This window comes from Bos indicus, chromosome 17 (genome assembly GCF_029378745.1).
Source record: "Bos indicus isolate NIAB-ARS_2022 breed Sahiwal x Tharparkar chromosome 17, NIAB-ARS_B.indTharparkar_mat_pri_1.0, whole genome shotgun sequence".
In the NCBI taxonomy this organism is placed as follows: domain Eukaryota; kingdom Metazoa; phylum Chordata; class Mammalia; order Artiodactyla; family Bovidae; genus Bos; species Bos indicus.
The window spans coordinates 1,832,827-1,860,330 of NC_091776.1; the positions used below are offsets into that span (position 1 = coordinate 1,832,827).

At 37.6% G+C, this 27,504-nt stretch overlaps 1 protein-coding gene across 1 annotated transcript in view; it reads left to right on the plus strand.

Annotated features, from left to right (window-relative positions):
• TLL1 (tolloid like 1) overlaps window positions 1-18,450 on the plus strand; it is a 339,971-nt gene extending 321,521 nt beyond the window's left edge. The window contains exons 20-21 of the mRNA XM_019978057.2: window positions 12,466-12,716; window positions 13,873-18,450. Coding sequence (XP_019833616.2) covers window positions 12,466-12,716; window positions 13,873-14,007 — 386 coding nt within the window. The 3' untranslated portion in view covers window positions 14,008-18,450. The remainder of the gene's footprint in view (window positions 1-12,465; window positions 12,717-13,872) is intronic.
• The last annotated feature ends 9,054 nt before the right edge of the window (window positions 18,451-27,504 follow it).

Here is a 27,504-nt window from a genome sequence, read left to right on the forward strand (position 1 = left end):
CATAAAGTGCAGTGAGTGTCCTTTAAAATCCTTCAGTTGAAATATACACTCACTGAAGTCGCTCAGCTTATAGCGACACCTGGTGCCAGGCTCAGTGCGTTCACTGCTGAGACCCCAGGAGAGATCTGCCGCTTCTGTCGTGTCCAGCGCTTTGCCACAGCACTCCACTCCAGTACTCTTGCCTGGAAAATCCCATGGATGGAGGAGCCTGGTGGGCTACAGTCCATGGGGTCGCTAAGAGTCAGACATGACTGAGCGACTTCACTTTCACTTTTCACTTTCATGCATTGGAGAAGGAAATGGCAACCCACTCCAGTGTTCTTGCTTGGAGGATCCCAGGGACGGTGGAACCTGGTGGGCTGCCGTCTATGGGGTCGCACAGAGTCGGACACGACTGAAGCGACTTAGCAGCAGCAGCACCGTAGCCAGGGGATTCTCCAGGCAAGAATACTGAAGTGGGTTTCCGTGCCCTCCTCCACGGGATCTTCTCAACCCAGGGATTGAACCCCAGTCTCTGACATCTACTGCTTTGGCAGGCAGGTTCTTTACCAGGAGCGCTACCTCTTGGTGTAAAAAAAAACAGTCTACAAATTAATCCATAAAAAAAATTTCGTGCAGTAATGTTTGTCATGCTCTCTTGATTATTGTTTTCTTTCACTTTTATTCTATTTTAGAAATAATAACTTTATTCTATTGTTCAATTTTATTTTCCACTCTAGTATATTCTGCTATGAGCAGATTTATATTGAAGTCTATTTGTGAGAAAGTGGATTTTATCTGATTCGTGCTAGTAATGACTGGACTCAAAAATAATACAATGTCATTATTTCTCATCATTAATATAAATATTCTGGTTTGAGAAAAATCTTTCATGGATTAAAAATATTCCATATTAATGAACTTTTTATGCCTTTGACATTTATTCTTTAAATACTTTCCTGATAACTTATCACATGTTGAAGGAATAGAAAAATTGAAATCTCATTACTTGATCAATATTTTTCTGACATCATAGTGTTAATGGCATAATTTTTAAAATAATCCTGGCTGTCACAGTTTCTAAGAATGGAATGTAAAAATATGCTTCAAAACTCTTGAAACAGCTGATATAGTACCTTCAGTTTACTCACCTATAAATTCCTCTTCAGTTCAGTTTAGTCGCTCAGTCGTGTCCAACTCTTTGCGACCCCATGAATTGCATCACGCCAGGCCTCCCTGTCCATCACCAACTCCCGGGGTTCACCAAAACTCTTGTCCATCGAGTCAGTGATGCCATCCAGCCATCTCATCCTCTGTCGTCCCCTTCTCCTCCTGCCCCCAATCCCTCCCAGCATCAGAGTCTTTTCCAATGAGTCAACTCTTCGCATGGGGTGGCCAAAGTATTGGAGTTTCAGCTTTAGCATCAGTCACTTACTTTTATAGTTTCTCTTTTTATCTTTGCCTTTACCTTAAACTTCAAGTTTTCTTGCAACTATAAAACTCCACGACTCCTTAATTTACATGGCTTCTGCTATAGACGCTATTTCTGTGTATGTATTACCATTAAGAATTCATTGGTAAGCTCTAATTACATCATCACAGAGATCATATATTGAAATCCAACGGTATATGTAGCATGCACTTGATATTTCAGGCACATACATACACTTAACAACTACATACATTGAGCTCTCAAAAGAGCTATATGATGTAGGAATTATCTTTATCTTCAGATAAAGAAATTTAAAATCTGAGACATTAATGTGCAACAATTTCTAAAATTCAAACCTGGGATTTCATCCTAATTCTGATTGTGTCCAAAGCTCATGTACTTTCTACTATGGTATATTTTCTCTAAACATAACCATTTGGGACTAGGAAGAAAACCAATACAAAACTGGATAACTGTTAATTGAAACAATATATAGAGATTGAATGCTTCCTTATACAAGTCCTCTGTCCAAAGTAACCAACAGACTAGTTTCATTTTACTTTACTGTTCATTCCATATCCATTCAAATACCCATGTAAGCAGCCTCACTATTACTTTGTAGGCAAAACATGCCTTGGATATTGTTTGATTCAGTCCTGTCATCTCAGAAATGAGGCTTCTGAGGCTAAAACTTAATGACTACCAAAGTAGCACAAAAAAATAACAGCTGGAACTAGAATCCTCTCCCAACTTCTACTTACTTGTGCTCTTGTCAAAATTTTTGGCATTATCTGTTTCTTTCTCTTCTTCATGTGTAAATTGTTACTCTCACTTAACTAGTTATCTTTGAATTTTTGGGGTAGATTTATTTTTTACTGGTACTCTCAAGTAGTTATACATACTGAAATATTATGTACTGCTTATTATTTATTTCTTTGAAAGCCTTCTCTTTAACAAGTTTATTTATTCCACAGTCTTTCATCAGATATTTATTTGGTACTTTAAATAGACACTGTAGAGTATTAATAATTCATAGCAAAACAAATGGGAATTTTATGAGAACTTATGAGAAAATAATAAGAGACCCCGGTTCGATTCCTGGGTTGGGAAGATCCACCAGAGAAGGAATAGGCTTTGCACTCCAGTATTTTGGGGCTTCCCTTGTGGCTCAGCTGGTAAAGAATCTGCCTGCAATGTAGGAGACCTGGGTTTGATCCCTGGGTTGGGAAGATCTCCTGGAGAAGGGAAAGACTACCCACTCCAGTATTCTGGCCTGGAGAATTCCATGGACCATGTAGTCCAGGGTTGAAAGAGTCAGACACGACTGAGCGACTTTCACTTCACTTCATGAGAAAATAGGGGCTTCCCTGGTGGATCAGCATAAAGAATCTGCCTGCCAATGCAGGAGATGCAAGTTTGATCCCTGGGTCAGAAATATACCCTGGAGAAGGAAATGGCAACCCACTCCAGTATTCTTGCCTGGAGAATCCCATGGACAGAGGAACCTGGTGTACTATAGTCCATGGGGTGGCAAAGAGTTGGACACAATTTAGCAACTAAACAACATGAATAATGACAATGAGAAAATAGAAGCAATATCTACCTTTTGACAGCTATAGACTGAGAAGTTAAATTTGAGATTTGCGGTGGGTTTTTGTTAAGACAGTGAAGTCTAATACTGCTGCTGCTGCTAAGTCGCTTCAGACGTGTCCGACTCTGTGCGACCCCAGAGACGGCAACCCACCAGGCTCCCCCGTCCCTGGAATTCTCCAGGCAAGAACACTGGAGTGGGTAGCCATTTCCTTCTCCAATGCATGAAAGTGAAAAGTGAAAGTGAAGTGCTCAGTCATGTCCGACTCCTAGCGACCCCACAGACTGCAGCCCACCAGGCTCCTCCATGCATGGGATTTTCCAGGCAAGAAGAGTACTGGAGTGGGGTGAAGTCCAATACTACATGTGTCAAATTTGCTAAATGTATAAGGCATTTATTCATTATTTACTGCTTTCTAGAATGCATGTAATTATTATTAATGGGCCCTGAAGTATACATTTTAATTTGCTTGAACAAATTTATATTTCTATATACAATTTTAATTATATCCACAAGGAAAGTTTCTAACACTATGAATTTTGAAATTAGGTGAATATAAATATTAATGTTGCTTTATGGTTTTCCTTTTTTTTTTCTTTTTACAAGTAATACATTCCAAATCCGTGGGAAATGGACTTTATTGAAAAAGGTGCCATTTTCCTCTGAAGGTGGGTTCGAATTCTAAGTCCAAATTTATTTTAATCAGGTAAAAGAAATGGTATTATTAAATAAACTATTGAAGAAAAAAAATTTTTAATTAAAAAAAGTATCCTGTGTATTCTCTCAGAAGATAAGGCTATAATACAGGAAAAGAGGAAAAGTGTGGAAGAAAATATTTTAAAACACTGCATGTCTGGCAGGACATTTTTCTGCAGCGTAAAGCATCATCATAATTGTCAATGACATTTAAAAATCAAATAATATACTATTCAGCACCTTTGAAATTATGTTGATAAAACTAAATTAAATTATAGTTCCATGCCTACTAAAAGCATTTATTGGTCAGATTACAGGCCCTCATAGGAACTTTACCAGGAAATAAACAAATGTCTTTCCAAATTAAAATGATGGTCACCTTTTCTGAAACAATTCAAGTCAGTCTTAATTGTAGTTTAAGTCATTTGAGTATTGTCATTTTCTAGACGTTTTCAGTAAAATCAAATAATGAAGCCTCACATTTCAGATTCACAAGGGCTTTGTTAAGTCTCTTTTCCCCATTTTGTTCAAATACTTCATTTCCTTCTTGACTTCTGTTCTGAACTAGGTCCCTCAGAGAATTGTTTCCTCTGGATCCTGGTTTGTTTTGCCACCTTGTTTCTCCAAAGTAGGCATACAGAAGCCAGCACCTCTCCCACAGTTCACCTCTTCCTGCACTGTGGAATAAAAGTAATGCAAGTACTGACAATTGTAAACAAAGCAAATCACTCAATTATATCAAACTTTGAGAATAAAGCAAATTTATTAAGTATTTGTAAATGGAATTACATTGATTTATACATTTATATAATGAGTTCAGAAATATTGTCACAAAATATTTTACTGGCCTTCAAAAAGATAATTCTTCCTTTCTGAAAACAGATTAATGGTGCTTTAAATTGTTTTTTAATTTTTCTGGTTTTTCTTTTCATACCTGAGTGGATCCCTAGAAGTACAGATGATGCCATTTAGATGTTCTCGCTGGAAAATAATAAAATGATGGTAGTGTATTCTTAGGTGGCTTTTCCTGCGTGCCAGGTATCTTTCAATAATTTCATATATATTTCAATAATTTCACATGTATTAGCCTACAGCTCCAGAGAAGGCAATGGCACCCTACTCCAGTACTCTTGCCTGGAAAATTCCATGGATGGAGGAGCCTGGAAGGCCGCAGTCCATGGGGTCGCTGAGGGTCAGACACGACTGAGCGACTTCACTTTCACTTTTCACTTTCATGCATTGGAGAAGGAAATGGCAACCCACTCCAGTGTTCTTGCCTGGAGAATCCCAGGGATGGGGAAGCCTGGTGGGCTGCAGTCTATGGGGTCGCACAGAGTCGGACACGACTGAAGTGACTTAGCAGTAGCGGCTGCCTATAGCTCTTCATCTAGATCCTATCACTTGAGTACTGTGTATGATCCCTACTTTAGAAATGAACTGGGGAACAAAATCCCACAGCTGATGACTAGTGGAATTCAGATTTGTATCCAGGCCATTTGGCTGTAGAGTTCTGTCACAGGGAGAGGACAATAATTCTTGGAGTTAGGGATAAGAGACCCACCATTGTGGAAAAGGAAGGATGCTTAGTTTCCAGTCTGTGGGACTTAAGAGATAGTTTCCAAGACTGATAAGATTTTCAGCTTTCCAGAGAGAGTGATTATAAGCACACATGGGACCTATATCAATAGATTGTGCAAGACACTCGTCCTACAAACTGGAAGACAAAGGGACATTTATTTATTTATTTTTATTTAAATTTAATTATTTTTAATTGGAGTATAATTACTTTACAATGTTGTGTTGGTTTCTGCCATATATCAATATGAATCAGCCATAGGTATGTATACTAAGTCCCCTCCCTCTCGAACTTCCCCCCATCTCCCACCCCATCCTACCCTCTAGGTTGTCACAGTGTACCAGTTTAGGACTCTCTGCATCATACAGCAAAGTTCCACTGGCTATCTAATTTTATATATAGTAATGTATATATTTCAATGTTTCTCTCAATTCGTCCTAAACTCCCCTTCCTCCACTGTGTCCACCAGTCAGTTTTCTATGTCTGCATCTCCATTGCTGCCCTGCAGACAGTTTCATCAGTACTATCTTTCTAGATTCTATATATATGCGTTAGCATACAATATTTGTTTTTCTCTTTATGACTTCACTCTCTATAGTAAGCCCTAGGTTCATCCGCATTATTAGAACTGAGTCAAATGTGTTCCTTATTATGGCTAAGTAATATTTCATTGTGTATTAATAGTACCACAGCTTCTTTATCCATTCATCTGCCAGTGGACATCTAGGTTGTTCCATGTCCTAGCTATTGTAAATAGTGCTGCAATGAACAGTAGGGTACATGTGTCTTTTTCAATTATGGTTTCCTCTGAGTATATATGCCCAGTAGTGGGATTGTTGGATCATGTGGTAGTTTGATTCCTAGTTTGTTAAAGAAATTTCTACAATATTCTCCATAGTGGTTATAGATCAGTTTGCATTCCCACCAGCAGTGCAAGAAGGTTCCCTTTTCTGCACACCTTCTCCAGCATTTATTGTTTATAGATATTTTCATGATTGTCATTCTGACCAGTGTGAGATGATACCTCATGGCAATTTTGATTTGTATTTCTCTAATAATGAGCCATGTTGAGCATCTTTTCATGTGTTTTTAGCCATCTGTATGTCTTCTTTGGAGAAATATCTGTTTAGGTCTTCTGCTCACTTTTGACTGGGTTGTTTGTTTTTCTGGTATTGAGCTGAATGAGCTGCTTATAAACTTTGGAGATTAATTCCCTGTCAGTTGTTTTGTTTGCTGTTTTTTCTCCCATTCTGAGGGTGGTCTTTTCGCCTTGTTTATAGATTCCTTCACTGTGCAAAAGCTTTTAAGGTTAATTGAATTTCATTTATTTATTTTTGTTTTTGCTTCCATTACTGTAAGATATGGTCATAGAGGATCTTGCTGTGATTTATGTCAAAGAGTATTCTGCCTATATTTTCCTCTAAGAGTTTTATAATTTCTGGTCTTACATTTAGGTCTTTAACCCATTTTGAATTTATTTTTGTGTATGGTGTTAGGAAGTGTTCTAATTTCATTCTTTTATACATAGTTGTTATCATTTAACATGATGCGGAAGGCATTCTCATGACTGAAACACTAGTTGGAATTTTTTTGCATCTATAGTCACACCAAGGTCTCTGAATGTGCAGTTGTATGTAGCAATGCCCAGAGTTTTGGCTGAGCCTACTTGTATTCAGACACATCTGAATAGGGTTCCATCTTGGGGGATTCAGAAATATTTTGTTAGTTAAAATCACCAAGCCACAATGTGGGTAAACCATATACCAATCTGAAAAAATCTAAGTAAGAGTTTTAGCTATCCTAATTCACCCTCACATGGTGCTGCCAAGGACTGTCTGGTCACAGAAGACCACATCAGGGTTAAAATTGTGTTTCAATAACCATTGGTTTATCTGTCCAAATCTTTCCACATTGTATTTTTGTTCCTGTTCTCTCCCGACTCATCCCACTTTTCTGGGGACTTCCCTGGTTTCATAATGAAATTTCTGCTTCCCAGTAACCTCTCAGTCATTGCAAATAAGGGCAGAATGAAACTCTAATTTCTCATGGCACTTTTCATATCATTTCCTTTTTCTCCCTAGGCCCAGTCATGCTTATATGTTGGTTGGAGGAGACTGTAGGCATCCTCTACTTTTATCTACTCTCTGTTGTTGTTCAGTCACTAAGTCATGTCTGACTCTGTGAACCCATGGGCTGCAGCATGCTAGGCTCTTCTGTTCTCCACCATCTCCTGGAGTTTGCTCAAACTGATGTTCACTGAGTGAGTGATGTTATCTAACTATCTCATCCTCTGCCACCCTCGTCTTTTTTTGCCTGCATTCTTTTCCAGCATCATGGTCTTTTCCAATGAGTCAGCTTTTCACATCATGTGGCCAAAGTACTGTAGCTTCAGCTTCAGCATCATCACTTCCAATGAATATATGGGCTGATTTCAATTAGATAGATTGGTTTGATCTCCTTGCTGTCCAAGGGACACTCAAGAGTCTTCTCCAACACCACAGTTTGAAAACATCAATCCTTTGGCCTTCTTTATGGTTCAATTCTCACATCTGTACATGACTACTGGAAAACCATAGGTTTGACTATAAGGACCTTTGTTGGCAAAGTAATGTCTCTGCTTTTTAATATGCTGTCTAGCTTGGCCATAGCTTTTCTTCCAAGGAGCAAGTGTCTTTTCATTTCATGGCTGCAGTCACCATCTGCAGTTATTTTGGAGTCCAAGAAAATAAAATCTGTCACTGTTTCCATTTTTTCCCCCATCTATTTGCCATGAAGTGATGGGACCACATGCCATGATCTTAGTTTTTTGAATGTTGATTTTCAAGCCAGCTTTTCACTTTCCTCTTTCACTCTCATTAAGAGATTCTTTAGTACCCTTTCAGTTCAGTTCAGTCATTCAGTTGTGTACAACTCTTTGCGACCTCATGGACTGCAGCAGGCCAGGGTTCCCTAGCCATCACAAACTCCCGGAGTTTACTCAAACCCATTTCCATCGAGTCAGTGATGCCATCCAACCATCTCATCCTCCATCGTCCCCTTTTCCTCCCACCTTCAAACTTTCCCAGCATCAGGGTTTTTTCCAATGAGTCAGTTCTTCACATCAGGTGGCCAAATATTGGAGTTTCAGCTTCAGCATAAGTCCTTCCAATGAATAATCAGGACTGATTTTCTTTAGGATAGACTGGCTGGATCTCCTTGCTGTACAAGGGACTCTCAAGAGTCTTCTCCAACACCACAGTTCAAAAGCATCAATTCTTCAGTGCTCAATTTTCTTTATATTCCAACTCTCCCATCCATACAGGACTACTGGAAAAACCATAGCTTTGACTAGATGGACCTTTGTCAGCAAAGTAATGTCTCTGCTTTTTAATACGCTATCTACTTTGGTCATAGCTTTTCTTCCAAGGTGCAAGCATCTTTTCATTTCATGGCTGCAGTCACCATCTGCAGTGATTTTGGAGCTCGAAAAAATAAAGTCTCTGTTTCCATTGTTTCCCCATCTATTTGCCATGAAGTAATGGGACCAGATGCCATGATCTTAGTTTTCTGAATGTTGAGTTTTAAGCCAACTTTTTCCACTCTCCTCTTTCACTTTCATCAAGAGGCTCTTTAGTTCTCCTTTGCTTTCTGCCGTAAGAGTTGTTTCATCTGCATAGCTGAAATTGTTGCTGTTTCTGCCAGAAGTCTTGATACCAGCTTGTGACTCATCCAGCCCAGGATTTCACATGATGTACTCTGCCTATAAATTAAATAAGCAGGGTGATAATATACAGCCTTGACGTATTCCTTTCCTAATTTTGAACCAGTCTATTGTTCCATGTCTGATTCCAACTGTTGCTTCTTGATCTGCATACAGGTTTCTCAGGAGACAGGTAAGGTGGTCTGTTACTCCCATTTCTTTAAGAATTTACCACAGTTTGTTGTGATCCACACATCCAAAGGCTTTAGTGTAGTCAATTAAGCAGAAGTAGATGTTTTTCTGGAACTCCCTTGCTTTCTCCATGATCCAAAGAAGGTTGACAATTTGATCTCTGGTTCCTCTATGTGTTTTCTAAACCCACTTGTACATCTGAAAAGTCTCAGTTCATGTACTCCTGAAACCTAACTTAAGAATTTTGAGCATAACCTTGCTGGTATATGACATGAGCACAAGTTTACAGTAGTTTGAACATTCATTTCCTCTCTAGTCATTGTAAAATTTGGGGGCCCAGGCTACAAAGAGTAATTTTTGAAAACTTTTATTCTCTAAAATACATTAACTGTAAATTTTATGCAGGTATATATTATATTTGTTATATTTACCTCTAATGACAGAAGTAATAACTGGTAAATCATATGTTTATTAATATCTCTCTGAAAAAGCTATGAAAGAGCATTTTTTGTTTGTTAAACACAAAAAATATGATTCATAATGTTCTAGAACTACAAGATAAACTACAATTTATGAGGGGTGTATGTTATTCCAAATCAAGTTAGATAAGTAATTCAACCTAAGTAAAGTAATACTGGTCTGTATATTCTATGTAAAGAATTCTATACGGCACATATACACATACAGGATTTTTATATTGTTCATTTTTTCAGTTATTTCTTATTACTTTGGCTTCTGGGTTCTTAAAATATTAAGATTTAACTTGAACACTGACCTTCTTGTCCTTGAAAACAGTTATTTAAGAGTGAAAACAGTATAATGTATAACAATAACAAATATTCATTGAGAGCTACTATAAGTTGTTTTTCAGTCACTCAATCGTGTCTGACTCTGTGACCCCATGGACTGCAGCACACCAGGCTTCCTTGTCTTTCACTATCTCCCAGAGTTTGCCCTAACTCACATCCATTGAAAGATACACCCATGTATGTGAATGCAGAGTTCCAAAGAATAACAAGGACAGATAAGAAAGCCTTCTTAAGTGAACAATGCAAAGAAATAGAGGAAAATAATAGAATGGGAATGACTAGAGACTACTTGAAGAAAATTAGAGATCCCAAGGGAACATTTCATGCAAAGATAGGCTCAATAAAGAACAGAAACAATATGATCCCAACAGAAGCAGAAGATATTAAGAAGAGGTGGCAAGAATACACAGAAGAACTATAGAAAAAAGGTCTTCATGACCTGGACAGCCATTATGGCGTGATCACTCACCTAGAGCCAGAAATCCTAGAGTGTAAAGTTAAGTGGCCTTTAGGAAGCATTACTACAAACAAAACTAGTGGAGGTGATGGAATTCCATCTAGGCTATTTCAAATCCTAAAAGATGATGCTGTAAAAGTGCTGCACTCAGTATGTCAGCAAATTTGGGAAACTCAGCAATGGGCTCAGGACAAGAAAAGGTCAGTTTTCATTTCAATCCCAAAGAAGGGCCATGCCAAAGAAATGTTCAAACTACCTCACAATTGCACTCACTTTACATGCTAGCAAAGTAACACTCAAAATCCTCCAAGCTAGGCTTTAACAGTACGTGAACCAAGAAATTCCAGATGTATAAACTGGATTTAGAAAAGGCAGAGGAACAGAGGTCAAATTGCTGACATCCATTGGATCATAGAAAAAGAAAGGGAATTCCAGAAAAACATCTGCTTCATTGATTATGATAAAGTCTTTGCATGAATCACAACAAACTGTGGAAAGTTCTTAAAGAGATGGGAATATCAGACCACCTTACCTTCCTCCTGAAAAACCTGTATGCAGGTTGAGAAGCAGCAGTTGGAACCAGACATGGAACAACAGTTTGGTTCAAATTTGGAAATCAGTCAAAACTGTATATTGTCACCCTGCTTATTTAACTTATATGCAGAGTACATCATGCAAAATGCCAGACTGGATGAAGCACAAGCTGGAATCAAGATTGCCAGGAGAAATATCAATAACCTCAGATATGCAGATGACACCACCCTTATGGCAGAAAGCAAAGGGGAACTAAAAAGCTTCTTGATGAAGGTAAAAGAGGAGAGTGAAAAAGCTGGCTTGAAAATCCAGCATTCATAAAACTAAGATCATGGCATCCAATTCCATCATTTCATGCACATAGATGGGGAAAAAAATGGAAAGTGACAGGTTTTATTTTCTTGGACTCTAAGATAACTGCAGATGGTGACAGCAGGGATGAAATTAAAAGATGCTTGCTCCTTGGAAGAAAAGCTATGACCAACCTAGACAGTGTATTAATAAACAGACATCACTTTGCTAACAAAGTTTTGTGTAGTCAAAGTTATGGTTTTTCCAGTAGTCATGTACAGATGTCAGAGTTGGACCATAAAGAAGTCTGAGCAGTGAGAAATTAATGTTTTTGAATTGTGGTGCTAGAGAAGACTCTTGAGAGTCCCTTGGCAGCAAGGAGATCAAACCAGTAAATCCTGAAGGAAGTCAACCCTGAATATTCATTGGAACTACTGATGCTAAAACTGAAGCTCCAATACTTTGGCCATCTGATGGGAAGACCCGACTCATTGGAAAAGACCCTGATGCTGGGAAAGACTGAAGGTAGGAGGAGAGAGGGGTGACAGTGGATGAGATGATTGGATGGCATCATTGATTTGATGGATGTGAGTTTAAGCAAACTCCAGAAGGTAGTGAAGGACAGGGAAGACTGGCATGTTGCAATCCATGGGTTTGCAAAGTCAGACATGACGAGAGAATGAACAACAAGAAATGTCCATTGAGTTGGTGATGCCATCCAACCATCTCATCCTCTGCTGCCCACTTTTTCTCCTGCCTTCAGTCTTGTCCAACATCAGAGTCTTTTCCAATGAGACGGCTCTTCACATTACGTGGCCAAAGCACTGGAGTTTCAACTTCAGCATTCAGGGTTGATTTCCTTTAGGACTGACTGGTTACTATATGGCAGGTACTGTTTTAAGCGATTTTCATGTGCTAATTAAATCCTTAAAGCCTGCTAAGATTGGTACTATTGTTGTCATCTGCACTTTACCTTATGTATCAGAGAAGCGATGTCACTTATCCAAAGTCACTGAACTAGTAAGTGTGAAGCTGAAATACCAAACCCAGCCTACCAAACCTAGGGCCTATCAGTATCCACTACATCATTGGAATCTTCAAATATGGGAAGCATAACTGACCATGGTAATGAATACAGAAGTTAGAGAGTGGTTATACTACACTAAAAGAGAAATTGGAGTTGTTAAAGCTCATTGAGCTCACTTATCTCATTTTTATTCCTTGGGCAGAGTGTGGTGGCAGACTGAAAGTGGAATCAAAACCCAGAGATCTGTACTCACATGCTCAGTTTGGTGATAACAACTACCCAGGACAAGTTGATTGTGAATGGCTCTTAGTGTCAGAACGGGGCTCTCGACTCGAATTATCCTTCCAGATTTTTGAAGTGGAAGAAGAAGCTGACTGTGGCTATGACTACGTTGAGCTCTTTGATGGTCTTGATTCAACAGCAGTGGGGCTTGGTCGATTCTGTGGATCAGGGGTAAATACAGTACCAACAGGGTACCATAGACATGATAAAAATACCTATAAATTGGTGAATCAATATATGTAAGATGTGTAAGTCAGCAATGCTTTTACAAAAAAATGTGACATTATATTATTAATGGCTTGATAAGTTACAACATGTCTCTTCCCTTCTCTATTGCTAGTGAATTGCTCAATAACATCGAACAAGACAGATGAATTCAGTAACTATAATTCTTGTTACTGTCCACATTCTAACTTTTTTAATTCATGCTTTTAATTTTGCACAAAATATTTAATTATCTAAAAGCAATATACCTTAACACACACCATGACAGTTTTGCAAACTTTTAAATTAAAGCATAGAAGAAAAAGAATATGCACAATTCAAATTGAGATCCCCCCTCAACATATATCTGATAGGTGGCAGGATCTGCCACCAGCGTGGAGGTTTAGCCTATTGAATGTTGCTCCACTGCAGTGTGCACAGGACACAGTACCAAAAATAGGTTAGAGGGCATCAACATGATAAATAAGAAAAAGGAAAGCTTAAGGTTTTCTCAATGCTTTCCCCCAGGATTCAGCACATTAATATCAAATGTTCTTCTGAATACATATTTTGTTCTAAAGCTTTAGTTCAATTTTTCAAATGTCTACCAATAACTGTTACTTAAATAATACTGAATTTGAATAATATTGAACTCCTGTCCAAATTACTACTGAAATGAAACGAAAGTGCTTCTCAGTACTTAGATTACTAAAACAAGAAGGAATGGACAATTTGGATTCAGGAAGTGGCTCTGCCTTAGAGCAGCTTCTGAAATAATTTTAATGTCTCTTTTTTCTCTCTGAGCTTCACTTTAATTATTTGTAAATCAAAGGGACTTGGTTTAAAATTTTGGGGGAAAACACCAAGTTCCAGAACTTGGAAGCAGAATTAATTATGTTCAAAGCTCAGCTATATCACTGATCAACTTTGTGATCTTGAGCACATCATCTGTTCTCTGAAACTCAAGCTTTCTCACCTGTAAAATAAAGTCACTCATTTACTTTTCAAGGTTGTTAGGAGGATTCAATTTTATACCAAATTTCCAAATATGAATGACATTGAAGAAAAAATAATTCATTTTATTGTTTTTTGTTTGTGTGTCTTTGTTTGTCTTTGTCTTCAGCCACCAGAAGAAATCTATTCAATTGGTGATACAGTTTTAATTCATTTTCACACTGATGACACAATCAGCAAGAAAGGATTTCATATAAGATACAAAAGCATCAGATATCCAGATTCCACACATACCAAAAAATAACCAAAACCTCCATCAGAACATAAAGGAATGTGTGTAATGCAGAGAAGATGTACTTCTTTTTTAAATGAAGATTTTAGCACAAACGTTTCATATGAGTTTGAGCAAAAGAAAACTGCAAGACCAGAATTATCTCTGCACTACAAGAGAAGTTTCCAGCTAATCCTGATGAGCATTACCAGGATATTTGAACTCCATTCTTGACAGTATAAATAGAAATAAAGTTGGTGAAAGAGCATCATGATTCAAAGAAGACTTCACAATTTGTTCACAGCACAACACAGATGCTTCACACTTCAAATAGTTCCTTTCAGGGTCTGTGACCCTGCAGAATGTTCTTTTTGACAATTTCTCAATATATGGGAGAAATAAAATGATCTTACAGGTTATAAACTGGAAAACTCTCTCCTTGAATCTTAGGATAATTGCTTTGACTGTGCATCTTAAAGACAATGTAAACCAGATCCATATAAGTTTTTGTGAAGTGGAAGTCTTTTAAGGGTGGTTTATACTTTAAATATGGGTATGACCAGTGTTTGGAAACTGGAATATTTCAGCTTCATTATTTTCACTTGCAGGCTAAATTTACCTCTTTGAAACATAAACGATCTTGAAACCATTTCATTTTCCTGACCTTTGACAAGTTTGAAATGTCAGTATTGTCTATCATTTAGTTAATTCTAGACATAATTTTATTTAAGTGCTGGAAAATGCCCAGTTTATCGGTAAACTTAATTCTTTCAGTGAGAAATGCTGCCTTTTCACACCAAATTTAAGAGACCTCATGATGTCTTATGAACTTGGTGAGATAATTCCCAACAGGTGTGAACCGGATCATTTTAAAGTGACTGCCTAGATGGCTCATGCTCAAGTTCTACTGCTGCTATTCTCCCTTTTGTTGTTGATCTGTTGTAGCTGTTAATGTTGATGTTGTCAAGGTTAATTTCTTTTTTTAATGAAATGAAGTGGGTAAGCCTTGTTAGAACTGAAATTTTTCTTTTTCTTCCTAGAATTCAGGTTTTTAAAATGTATGTTGAAAAAAAAAAAAAAAAGACATGTTTCTGAAAGACTTTCTATGGTGCTATTCCATAAACATTTTTTTTAAACAAAGTTTTTGACCTTTGAGCCAACCACCTGTAGACTACAAATGTCTCTGTCTGGCTGGTAGCACTTGAAGACTAAAGACTTGCTAAATGTATCAAAAGTATGTCATTGCAAGGGTAGCTCTTGTCCTGTGGAACAACTGCTTATAATGCCTTAGAATTATTGTGAATGATTGAGCAGATCCTCCTAAGAGACACACCTTTTTTGAAAAGTTGAGTATAGTAGTATATGTTAGTTAGCATCTCTATGAGGAAAATTAATTTCTGTGACTGAGATCTTTACCTATAAATATGGTGACCTACTTTTATTGTAGAAAATTAATTTTCTGCTTTGAAGCCAGGATTTTTTAAAATATTAATGTATGTATATGTGAGATTGTCTGAATGAGTGAAGCTACAAGAAGGTGAAAAGTAGTGGGTGGCTGATAAGTTTAAATTTACATGCCAAGTTCTGCTAGAATCCTGTTTGAAGTAGCAACTTTAATAAGCTGTTTCATGGACAAATAATTGGAATTTCTCATTATTATCAATCCCATTTTAAAAAAGGCTCCTTCCTTCAGAGAAACTCTATTTTGATATTTTTTTATGTTGATATAGATTGCTGTATGAAGTAGCTTTGGTTCTGTTGTCTGTCCATGAACATTCAATATTTAATAAAATTAAAAATCTTTCTTCATTTTACAAAATTAAACTATACACATAGATTTAGCTTGTTTTTTTTCCATTGTTGCCTTGAAAATCTTTTCTTGTGTATGAACTGTATTATGTAAATACATTTTTAAAAACAATCTTTTGATCTCATGGAACATTACTTTGGAAATGTATAAATATTGCCTGCAATATAAGGAGCTTTTTAGTGGAGCTGATTTATTCCAGTAACTTCTTCTATATTTTTTTCACCAATCTCCAGTGAGCCAAAGTATTAGGAATAGGAAAGAGAGGAGAAAAGAAGAAACATTTAAACCTGGTATACTATGCTGTGCCCAGCCCAGTAGTAAGCACATACACGAGCTCTTTTAACTTCATGCCACCCTTTGAGAACTGTGGTGATGGTCTCATTTTATGGTTTAGGAACTGAGGCTCAAAGAAAGAATATAATGTTCCCAGGGTTACAGTGTAAAGTTAGATGTTAAAACTCAAATTGTCTGATAAAGAAAGAATATAATGTTCCCAGGGTTACAGTGTAAAGTTAGATGTTAAAACTCAAATTGTCTGATATAAAACTCTGTGCTTATTCTAAAAATGTAGTAGAATCAATCTTGACATATATATATATATAGTAGATATATTTTTATACTGAAACTTTCCACATAAAGTCAGTTTTAGAGGTGAATTACAGTAGAACTTTCAGAATAAACTTGGTTACTTTCAGTAATAGCATGACAATTAAAATATCAACTGTAGATATCTTTAAGAACCACAGTTAATGCTAGAAATTTAAGAAACAAAAAAAGCTACTATATAGTTTGGAGTTAGTAACTATGGGCGTTTTGTTAAAATAAGTACATTAAATTATTTTACCTGATATGATAGGGAAAATGTAGTGTTTTTAAGAAATACTGTGAATATTCTTCTGGTTGATATCTTATAAGGCCTCAATGAGCTTCCCTCACACAACTGGGAAGTAAAGTATTTAGAAGGCACATTCAAAGAGGTTGTCATAACTTAGGTCTTCAATGGGAACATTAATTTTTTAAATTGTACCTTATGTATGATATCTGCTCACTGCATATTATTTTTATATTAATTCAACTTTGGCTTAGGTGTATTGTTAAATTCAAACACAAACAGCTTCATTGTTATTGTGGTAATAATGGTTAGTTACTGTTCTAGGCATTTTATTAGCTTTTGTAAATTTATTTTCAACCTTTGCATCAACTTCTACATTAGTCTTTGTTGTATTAATACTGTCTATTTGCTGAAGTTCTAACTCCTATACAATCCTCACTGACTCTACATATAAAAAAACTGCTCCCACTTAATATGATTTTATTAAATTATTTTTAAAAGTCAATTTTGAATATTACTCTAGTTATTTAGAAGATCATGACTTAACATAACTGCACAAACAATATTTTTAAAGAAATATATGAGAAACAGCAGCTCTATTTCCAAAATCCCTAGATGTCCTCTGCTTGTACTGACTGAATTTTTGCTACCTTGGATTAGTTTCAGTATACCACAATATCAGATTCAAATTCTGTTCAATTATGTTTTAAATATGTTAGTCTTTCATTTGATTATTATTTTTTCTATTTTTGATAATAAGCCTCAAATAATGAAATTTTATTCTCATATGTAGAAAATATCTGAAAGCATTTATTATTCTTCACAAGGGTAAATTTTTTAAAAAGAAGCATTGAATTGTCAGTTTGTTTAAAATGGTAAACTACAGCCATGTGCAAATTAGAAAGAACTTTCAATTAAAACAATTATCAAAATGTTTGGAAATTTTATTTAACTATACTTTTATTTAGCAAGAATATTTTGGATACAGGAAAACATATAATGCCATTTATTAAATCTACCATGGGAGGAAGAAAACAGGAAAAATAAATTACCATGTAAAGATCTGTAACTTGAACTGCAGTGATGCTTTTTGTTTGATAAGAAAAAATAGGTAGCATGAGCTTATCATAGAGAAAGAAAAGGTGTTTTATGAATGCATTTTTACATCGGTGCATAGTGAATGGTTATAAATATTTTCTTCTTAGTCTTTTATTTTTATTGTTATAAAATTGACAAATTTTGTCATTAGCTTAGGAAATGAAAAGCCTGGCTGCTATACATGGTAAAATATTATTAGTCTCCAAACTTTGTTTTGACATGTACTTTTTAAATTGTCCAGCTTTGAACCTACGTTCTTTTCACTCCCTGCAAGTGTACTCAAACTGAATTCAGGCTTACCATATATTCTAGTCAATACCATGACATCTACCTGGTGCAGAGGTCAATACATGGTGATTCCAAACACTGTTTAAGACCCTGACCCTGTCTCATATATATAATCCCCCTCTTATCCAATATTTTGAATAAAAAGTCAATGCAATAAATCTCAACTTCTAACTTTGGAAGACGTGTAGGTAGAAATATACTTTGGTTAAAGGCTATGAAAACAGAAGCAAGCACTAAATATGCATCATGAGATATGTAGCTAGAAGGAAATGGCAGCTGGGTCTTCTCTTGCTTTTACTGGAGTGGCAGGAGGGATCTACTTAAAGGAGTGCCATTAAAATTATTTAAACATGAGAACACCTGAAAAGGACAAATAGAGTGAAAGGATTATAGATAATGAGGCTTCAATAAGTCAATCTATCCTAAAACAATATTTAGTGGACATTACTTAGAGGGGTATAATTAAAAATTAAATTACAGAAAGATTTCTCAAAGGAATATAACAAATTTGTTAAAATCACTTTTATACCACTCCATGCCTATTAGTTGTGCTTGAATTTCATGGGAATAAAGAGTCTCCTAATATTTTTTTGTGATTTGTATACCAAAAGACATAGATATTTATTTCAGTTCAATACAGTCGTTCGGTAATGTCTGACACTTTATGATCCCATGGACTGCAACAGGCCAGGCTTCCCTGGCCATTACCAACTCCAGAGCTTACTCAAAACTCATGTATATCCAGTCAGTAATGCCATCCAATCAACTCATCCTCTGTCGTCCCCCTCTCCTCCTGCCTTCACTTTTTCCCAGCATCAGGGTCTTTACCAATCAGTCAGTTCTTCGCATCAGGTGGCCAAAGTATTGGAGTTTCAGCTTCAGCATCAGTCCTTCCAATGAATATTCAGGACTGATTAACTTTAGGATGGACTGGTTGGATCTCCTTGCAGTCCGAGGACTTTCAAGAATCCTCTCCAACACCACAGTTCAAAAGCATCAATTATTCAGTGCTCAGATTTCATTGTAGTCCAACTCTCACATCCATACATGACTACTGAAAAAACCATAGCTTTGACTAGATGGACCTTTGCTGGAAAAATAATGTCTCTGCTTTTTATTTTATTTTATTTTTAACTTTACAATATTGTATAGGTTTTGCCATATATCAACATGAATCGACCACAGGTATGCACGTGTTCCCCATCCTGAACCCTCCTCCCTCCTCCCTCCCCGTACCATCCCTCTGGGCTGTCCCAGTGCACCAGCCCCAAGCATCCAGTATCGTGCATCGAACCTGAGCTGGCGACTTGTTTCATATATATTATACATGTTTCAATGCCATTCTCCCAAATCATAGCCGAAAATGTCTCTGCTTTTTAATGTGCAAAGTTGGTCATAACTTTTCTTCCAAGAAGCAAGCATCTCTTAATTTCATGGCTGGAATCAACATCTGCATTGATTTTGGAGACCAAGAAAATAAAGTCTGTCACTGTTTCCATTGTTTCCCCATCTGTTTGCCATGAAATGATGGGAACAGATGCCATCATCTTAGTTTTCTGAGTGTTGAGTTTTATGGCAACTTTTTCACTCTCCACTTTCACTTTCATCAAGAGGTTCTTCCTCTTACACTGTTAGTGGGAATGCAAACGAGTACAGCCACTATGGAGAACAGTGTGGAGATTCCTTAAAAAACTGGAAATAGAACTGCCTTATGATCTAGCAATCCCACTGCTGGGCATACACACTGAGGAAACCAGAACTGAAAGAGACACGTGTACCCCAATGTTCATCGCAGCACTGTTTATAATAGCCAGGACATGGAAGCAACCTAGATGTCCATCAGCAGATGAATGGATAAGAAAGCTGTGGTACATATACACAATGGAGTATTACTCAGCCATTAAAAAGAATACATTTGAATCAGTTCTATGAGGTGGATGAAACTGGAGCCTATTATACAGAGTGAAGTAAGCCAGAAGGAAAAACACCAATACAGTATACTAATGCATATATATGGAATTTAGAAAGATGGTAACAATAACCCTGTATACGAGACAGCAAAAGAGACACTGATGTATAGAACAGTCTTTTGGAGTCTGTGGGAGAGGGAGAGGGAGAGGGTGGGATGATTTGGGAGAATGGCATTGAGACATGTATAATATAAAAAAAAAAGAGGTTCTTTAGCGCTTCTTCACTTTCTGCCATAAGAGTGGTGTCATCTGCATATCTGAGGTCGTTGATATTTCACCCAGCAATCTTGATTCTGGCTTGTGCTTCATCCAGTCCAACATTTCTCATGATGTATTCTGCATATAAGTTAAATAAGCAGAGTGACAATATACAGTCTTGATATACTCCTTTCCCGATTTGGGACCAGTCTATTATATCCTGCCCAGTTCTAATTGTTGCTTCTTAACCTGAATACAGATTTATCAGGAGGCAGGTAAGGTGGTCTGGTATTCCCATCTCTTGAAGAATTTTCTGCAGTTTGTTGTGATCCACATAGTCAAAGGCTTTGCCATAATCAGTAAAGAAGAAGTAGGTGTTTTTCTGGAACTCTCTTGCTTTATTTATGATCCAGTAGATGTTGGCAGTTTGATCTCTGGTTCCTCTGCCTTGTCTAAATTCAGCTTGAACATCTGGAAGTTCACATATTATTGAAACCTGTCTTGAAGAATTTTGAGCATTGCTTGCTAGCATGTGAGATGAGTGAAATTGTGCAGTGGTAAAACATTCTTTGGCATTGCCTTTCTTTGGGATTGGAATGAAACTTGACCCATTCCAGTCCTGTGGCCACTGCTGAGTTTTCCAAACTTGCTGGCATATTGAGTGCAGAACTTTAACAGCATTATCTTTTAGGATTTGAAATAGCTTAACTGGAATTCCATCACTTTCACTAGCTTTGTTTGTAGTGATGCTTGATAAGACATCTTAACTTTGGATTCCAGGATGTCCGGCTCTAGGTAAGTGATCACACCATCATGGTTATCTGGGTCATGAAGATGTTTTTTGTATAGTTCTTCTGTGTATTCTTGCCACCTCTTCTTAATATCTTCTGCTTCTCTTAGTTCCATACCATGTCTGTCCTTTATAGTGCCCATCTTTGCATGAAATGTTCCCTTGATATCTCTAATTTTCTTGAAGAGATCTTTACTCTTTCCCATTCTATTGTTTTCTTCTGTTTCTTTGCATTGATCATTGAGGAAGGCTTTCTTTTTTTAATATAAATTTATTTATTTTAATTGGAGGTTAATTACTTTACAATACTGTATTGGGAGAATGGCATTGAAACATGTATTATATCATATATGAAACGAGGAAGGCCTTCTTATCTCTCCTGCTATTCTTTGGAACTCTGCACTCAAATGGTTATATCTTTCCTTTTCTCCTTTGCCTTTCACTTCTCTTCTTTTCTCAGCTATTTGTAAAGCCTCCTCAGACAACCATTTTGCCTTTTTGCATTTCTTTTTCTTTGGGATGATCTTGATCACTGCCTCCTGTACAATGTCATGAACCTCTGTCCATAGCTCTTCAGGCACTCTATCAGATCTAATCCCTTGAATCTATTTGTCACTTCTACTGTATAATTGTAAGGAATTTTATTTAGGTCATACCAGAATGGTCTAGTGGTTTTTCCTACTTTCTTCAATTTCAGTCTGAATTTGTCAATAAGGATTTCATGATCTGAGCCACAGTCAGCTCCTGGTCTTGTTTTTACTGACTGTATAGAGCTTCTCCATCTTCAGCTGCAAAGAATATAATCAATCTGATTTCGGTGTTGAGCATCTGGTGATGTCCACGTGTAGAGTCTTCTCTTGTGTTGTTGGAAGAGGGTATTTGCTATGGATTCTCTTGGCAAAACTCTGTTAGCCTTTGACCTGCTTAGTTTTGTACTCCAAGGCCAAATTTGCCTGTTACTCCAGGTGTTTCTTGAGTTCCTACTTTTGCATTCCAGTCCCCTATAATGAAAAGGACATCTTTTTTGGGTGTTAGTTCTAGAATGCCTTATAGGTCTTCATAGACCCATTCAACTTCAGCTTCTTCAGTATTACTTCTTGGGGCATAGATTTGGATTACTGTGATATTGAACGGTTTGCCTTGGATATTAACACAGATCATTCTGTCATTTTTGAGATTGCATCAAAGTATTCCAGTTTGGACTCTTTTCTTGATTATGATGGCTACTCCATTTCTTCTAAGGGGTTCTTACACACAGTAGTAGATACATCTAAATTAAATTCACCCATTCCAGTCCATTTTAGTTTGCCAATTCCTAAAATGTCGATGTTCACTCTTGACATCTGCTGTTTGACCACTTCCAATTTGCCTTGATTCATAGACATTTATTTATTAAACAAATATTTGTTTAGCACCTATAATACTAGCACAATGTCAAATATTAAGACTTTAATGAGATTTTAAAAGGAATAACTCACCATCTTTTTTTTTCTTGCAAGTTAAATTCTAGTTGCAGAGATAAATATTAATATTAATTAAAGGTAAATAACAGAAAGGCATAATTGCAATATAAAATATCCATGTGCAGAATTCCCTGGCAGTCCAGTGATTAGGACTTCACGCTTTCACTGCAGGGGCATGGGTTTGATTCCTTGTTGGAGAGCTTACATCCCACATGCCCCTGTGGTACAGCCAAAAAACCAAAAATACATGTGCATTTTACCGTTTTGAGAACATTTTTCCAAACAGCATGGTTTGGATTTTGAGATAAGTATTAACATAAGTATCCTTTTCTTTTCCTTATTTTTTTCCACTATCTTTTTACTTACATTTAGAGCAAAACTCTAAGACTCACATCAAATCACCCTGCCTGGCGGGTCCTATGCCAGAAACATGGGCCCCCAGATTATCTGTTTATGAAAATCAATGGAGTTTATGTTCAGGAGAGCCAGATGGCTGTAGGAAATAGAGCTCCAATCATAAAGGGCACACACAAAATCTCACATGGTATGAGACCCAGTGCAGAAGCAGAAGTTTGAAAGAAGCCTTGGTTAAACCAATTTCCTGATCTTGGAAAGTTTCCCACAGGGTTAGGAGGCAAATGGAACTCTCCTGGGAACCTGAAAACTGAAACAGATGTGTGAGCTCATTCTAATGGTAAAACATTGACACTGAAAGCACAATTTGGGAATCCTCCTTTGCTTTTATTAAGGTCATGAACCCAGCCCTACTCACCAAGCTTCACCCTACCACCAGATCACACAGATTATCACATCAAACTATCATAGTAAGTATCAAACTAATATATTAAAATAATCATATATGTAACCATATATCGGACTACAGGGCTTCCCAGTTGGGCTAGTGGTAAAGAACCCACTGGCCAGTGCAGGAGACATAAGAAATGTGGGTTCAACCCCTGGATCAGGAGGATTGCCTGGAGGAGGATATGCAATCACTCCAGTGTTATTACTCATGGATTCCAGAGGAGCCTAGCTACAGTCCATAGGGTCACAAAAAGTTGGATTCGGCTGAAGTGACTTAGCACAGCTCACAGCACATATAGGGTTATATATGACCTTATGGTGACCACATCCAAATTATAATGGATAACACATACACATGAATAAAAGAAGAAAGAATCCAAAGGCAATGCTAAGTACAGATAGTCATCAAATCACAAGGGAATAGAGCAGAAAGGAATAAAAACTAAAAAAAGAAAAACAAGCCTGAAAACAATTAGCAAGATGACACTAAGTACATAACTACAAATAATTACTTTAAATGTAAATAGACTAAATGCTCCAATCAAAAAATCACAGAGTGACTTAATGAATTTTTAAAAAATATCCACATATATGCTGCCTACAAGAGACTCACTTTGGATTGACTGAAAATGAAGAGATGAAAACAGGTATTCCATGTAAATGGAACTGAAAGTAAACTTGGTGGCAATATCTATATTAGACAAAATAGACTTTAAAACAAAGACTAGTATCTCACAGAGCACCAGCTGAGAGATGGCAAGAGTCCCTGACCACTGGAAAGGAATATATAAACTCAAGCAAAACTAAGTAGGATGAAGGAAGGAAGAGAAAAAGAGTAGGAAAATGTATGGACTGGATCTGCCTCTGGGGAATGGAGGAACTGAAGCGGGGGTAAGATTCCCCACATCAGAGCAATAGTTTGGGACAGACGGGAGGCATTTGAAAGGACTAGGAAGTGAAGCAGCTGATCTGTGATGGTCTGAATAGAGTGAGAACCACATAGACAATCTGTATTGCAGCCCTACGTACTGCAGACAGGGATGCAGGTCCCCCAGTACACACAGTGGCTGGAAGCTGGGGCATAGGGACTGGAGAGAAAACCCAGGACAAGGATGGCTTTTGACTGCAGGAAGATGGCCCAACAGGATGTGAGGGAGGAGATTACTGCAGGGAATGCCCTTGGAGGAAATTGGACAGCCATGGAGGCAAGGCAATACTGCTGAGTCAGGCACAGGGTGGAGCCATCACTGTAGCCTCTCTCTCTCTCCACACATTGGCACTGGCAGCTGATAAATAGAGAAAGACCCCAGAGAGGGTGGCCCTTTGAGTGCCTGCTGTGATGAACAATAGAGAAGGACCCCAGCCAGGATGGTCCCTTTGAGTGCCTGCCGCACCAAGCAACAAAGAAGGACCAGCCAGGGAAGCCTTTTGAACACTGCTGCCAGAAGCTAGAAAAAGGCTCATATAGCATCTTATCTCCTGTGTCTGTGGTCACTGGCTCCCCTGTGTACCTGGCAACACTAGGTTCCCTGTGATCCAAGCAGTTGCACCACCTTCATGCTCATTCCTCACTAGGGCAGAATGGACAGAGGCTAGGGAAAACTCTAATGGAACCATATCCCCTCTGCCTATGGCTGTCAGCTTCCCTGCACACCTGGCTCTGCTGCTGCTGCTGCTAAGTCACTTCAGTCATGTCTGACTCTGTGCGACCCCATAGATGGCAGCCCACTGGACTCCCCTGTGCCTGGGATTCTCCAGGCAAGAACACTGGAGTGGGTTGCCATTTCCTTCTCCAATGCAGGAAAGTGAAAAGTGAAAGTGAAGTCGCTCAGTCGTGTCCGACTCTTCGCGACTCCATGGACTGCAGCCTACCAGGTTCCTCTGTCCATGGGATTTTCCAGACAAGAGTACCGGAGTGGGGTGCCATGGCCTTCTCCACCTGACTCTGCTAATGACCTGTTAATCCAAGCATCTGTGCTGCCTCCACACCTGCTCCTCAATGGGGCAGTCTCAAGTCCTCTGGGGAGACTCAGGAGTAAATTCCTGTGGATGACCCACATGCAGAGGTGTAAATAAAACACAATTGAATTATAGGACAGAGTGGTTAAAGAATAGGATCTAAAACTCTTCCACCATCTGTATAAACTGCAGATTAAATCCACATGACCAACTAGGTAGACTCTGTGTCCATGAAATGCATAAAAGGACAGAATATTCACACAAAAGTAAAATCCCTAGCTCTGGCAACCGTGGATACCGGAGGCAAGTACATACAGGACTAGGGCTAGATGAGAGTCTGAGCTGTCCCCACAGCAGGTCCAGAGAACAGTCCAGTATTAGAGGGCCTCTTAGAGAGGCAGAGATTGAACTATGACTTTATATACATTTTTCTCCTTTTTTTAAAAAATCTTTTTTAAAACTGTCTTTTCTTTTTTATGTTGTTCTCATGTTCTTCACTATTTCTTTAATTTTATTTTATAACCTACTTTTTCAATTTTTAGAACATCTTCTTTTTAAATTAACTCGTTTTATTATTTTCCCTATTTTTACAGTACTATTTAATTATATAGCATTCTCCCCATGTTTTTGATTTTGTATTTTTGCTGATCTTGTTTTTAGTATTCATTTTACTATGGGTTCATTTATTGTTTTGATCTCTTATTTTTTGACTCCTGTTTTCACTGTTATTTTTGTCTTTTTTCTCTCTTCCTCTCTCTTTGTAAGTGTATGGGATTATTTGGGTGTTCTTGGCTACTGACTGTTGCTTTCATCTTTAGTCTTGGGGTTTTATCTTCTGTGCTGGGAGACCTGTGAAATCCTGGTGCTACAGTACAGAGTCAGGCCTGAACCCTTGAGGTGGGAGACACAAGTACAAGACTTTGGACCACCAGAGAACTCGTGATCATGTGGAACATCAATTGACAAGAGCTCACTGAAAGGTCTCCAACTCAACAGTAGGACCAAGCCCCACCCAAAGTCCAGAAAGCTCCAGTGCTGGAATCCTCATGCCAAACTTTTAGCAAAACAGAAACACAGCCCTGCCTTTAGCAAAAAGTAATAAAAAGTAATAAAAAGTTTTTATTACTACTCAAAGTAATAAAAAGTCCATAGACACCCTAAAACACACTACTGAACATTGCACTACCCATCAGATCTCAAACACAAATCTTCCCAAACAGAAAAACTTCACAAAGCACTGGTCCAACCCCACCCATGGAGGGGGGCAGACTCCACAATTAAGAGGGACTACAAACCTTCAGCCTGCAGAAAAGAGACCCCAAACACAGTAAATTAAACAAAATGAAAAGACAAAGAAACATGCAACAGATGAATACAGCAGATGAAGAAACATGGTGTAAACCCATAAGAACAAACAAATGAAGAGAAAATAAGCAGTCCACATGAAAAAGAATTCAGAATTAATTATAGTAATAGTGAAGCAAAACTTAGGAAATAAAATGGACCAACAGATAAAGAAACTGAAAGCACAGATCTAGAAGACTCAAGACATGTTTGAAAAAACCTAGAAGAATTAAATAATAGACAATCAGCAATGAACAGCACAATAACTGAGATTACAAAGACACTAAAGGGAACCAACAGCAGACTATCTGAGACAGAGGAATGGATAAGTGATCTGGAAGATAGACTGATTGAAATGATTGAAGCAGAGCAGAATAAAGAAAAAAGAATAAAAAGAAATGAGGACAGTCCCAGAGGCTTCTGGGACAATACTGAGCATACCATCTTGAGAAATATAGGGATCCCAGAAGAAGAAGAAAAAAGAAAGAGTTTGAGAAAATATTTGAGATTATAGTCAAAAACTTCTGTAAAGTGGGAAAGGAAATAGTCACCCAAGTCAAGGAAGCCCAGAGAGTCCCATACAAGATAAACCCAAGGAGAAACATGCCAAGACACATATTAATTAAACTAATGAAAATTAAACACAAAGAACAAATATTAAAAGCAGAAAGGCAAAAGCAATAAATAACATACAAGGGGATCTCCATAAGGCAAACAGCTGTCCTTTCAATAGAAATTCTGCAGGCCAGAAAGGAGGGGTAGGGTATAATTAAAGTGATGAAAGGAAAAAAAAAACAAAAACAAAAACAAATTTCAACCAAGACTATTCTGTCCACCAAGGATTTCATTCAGATTTTAAGACTCAATATGGACTCAGATTTGTCCATAAGTCAAAAGATTTATGAACAAGCAAAAATTAAGAGAATTTAGCATCACCAAACTGTTTCACAACAAATACTAAAGGAATTTCTCTA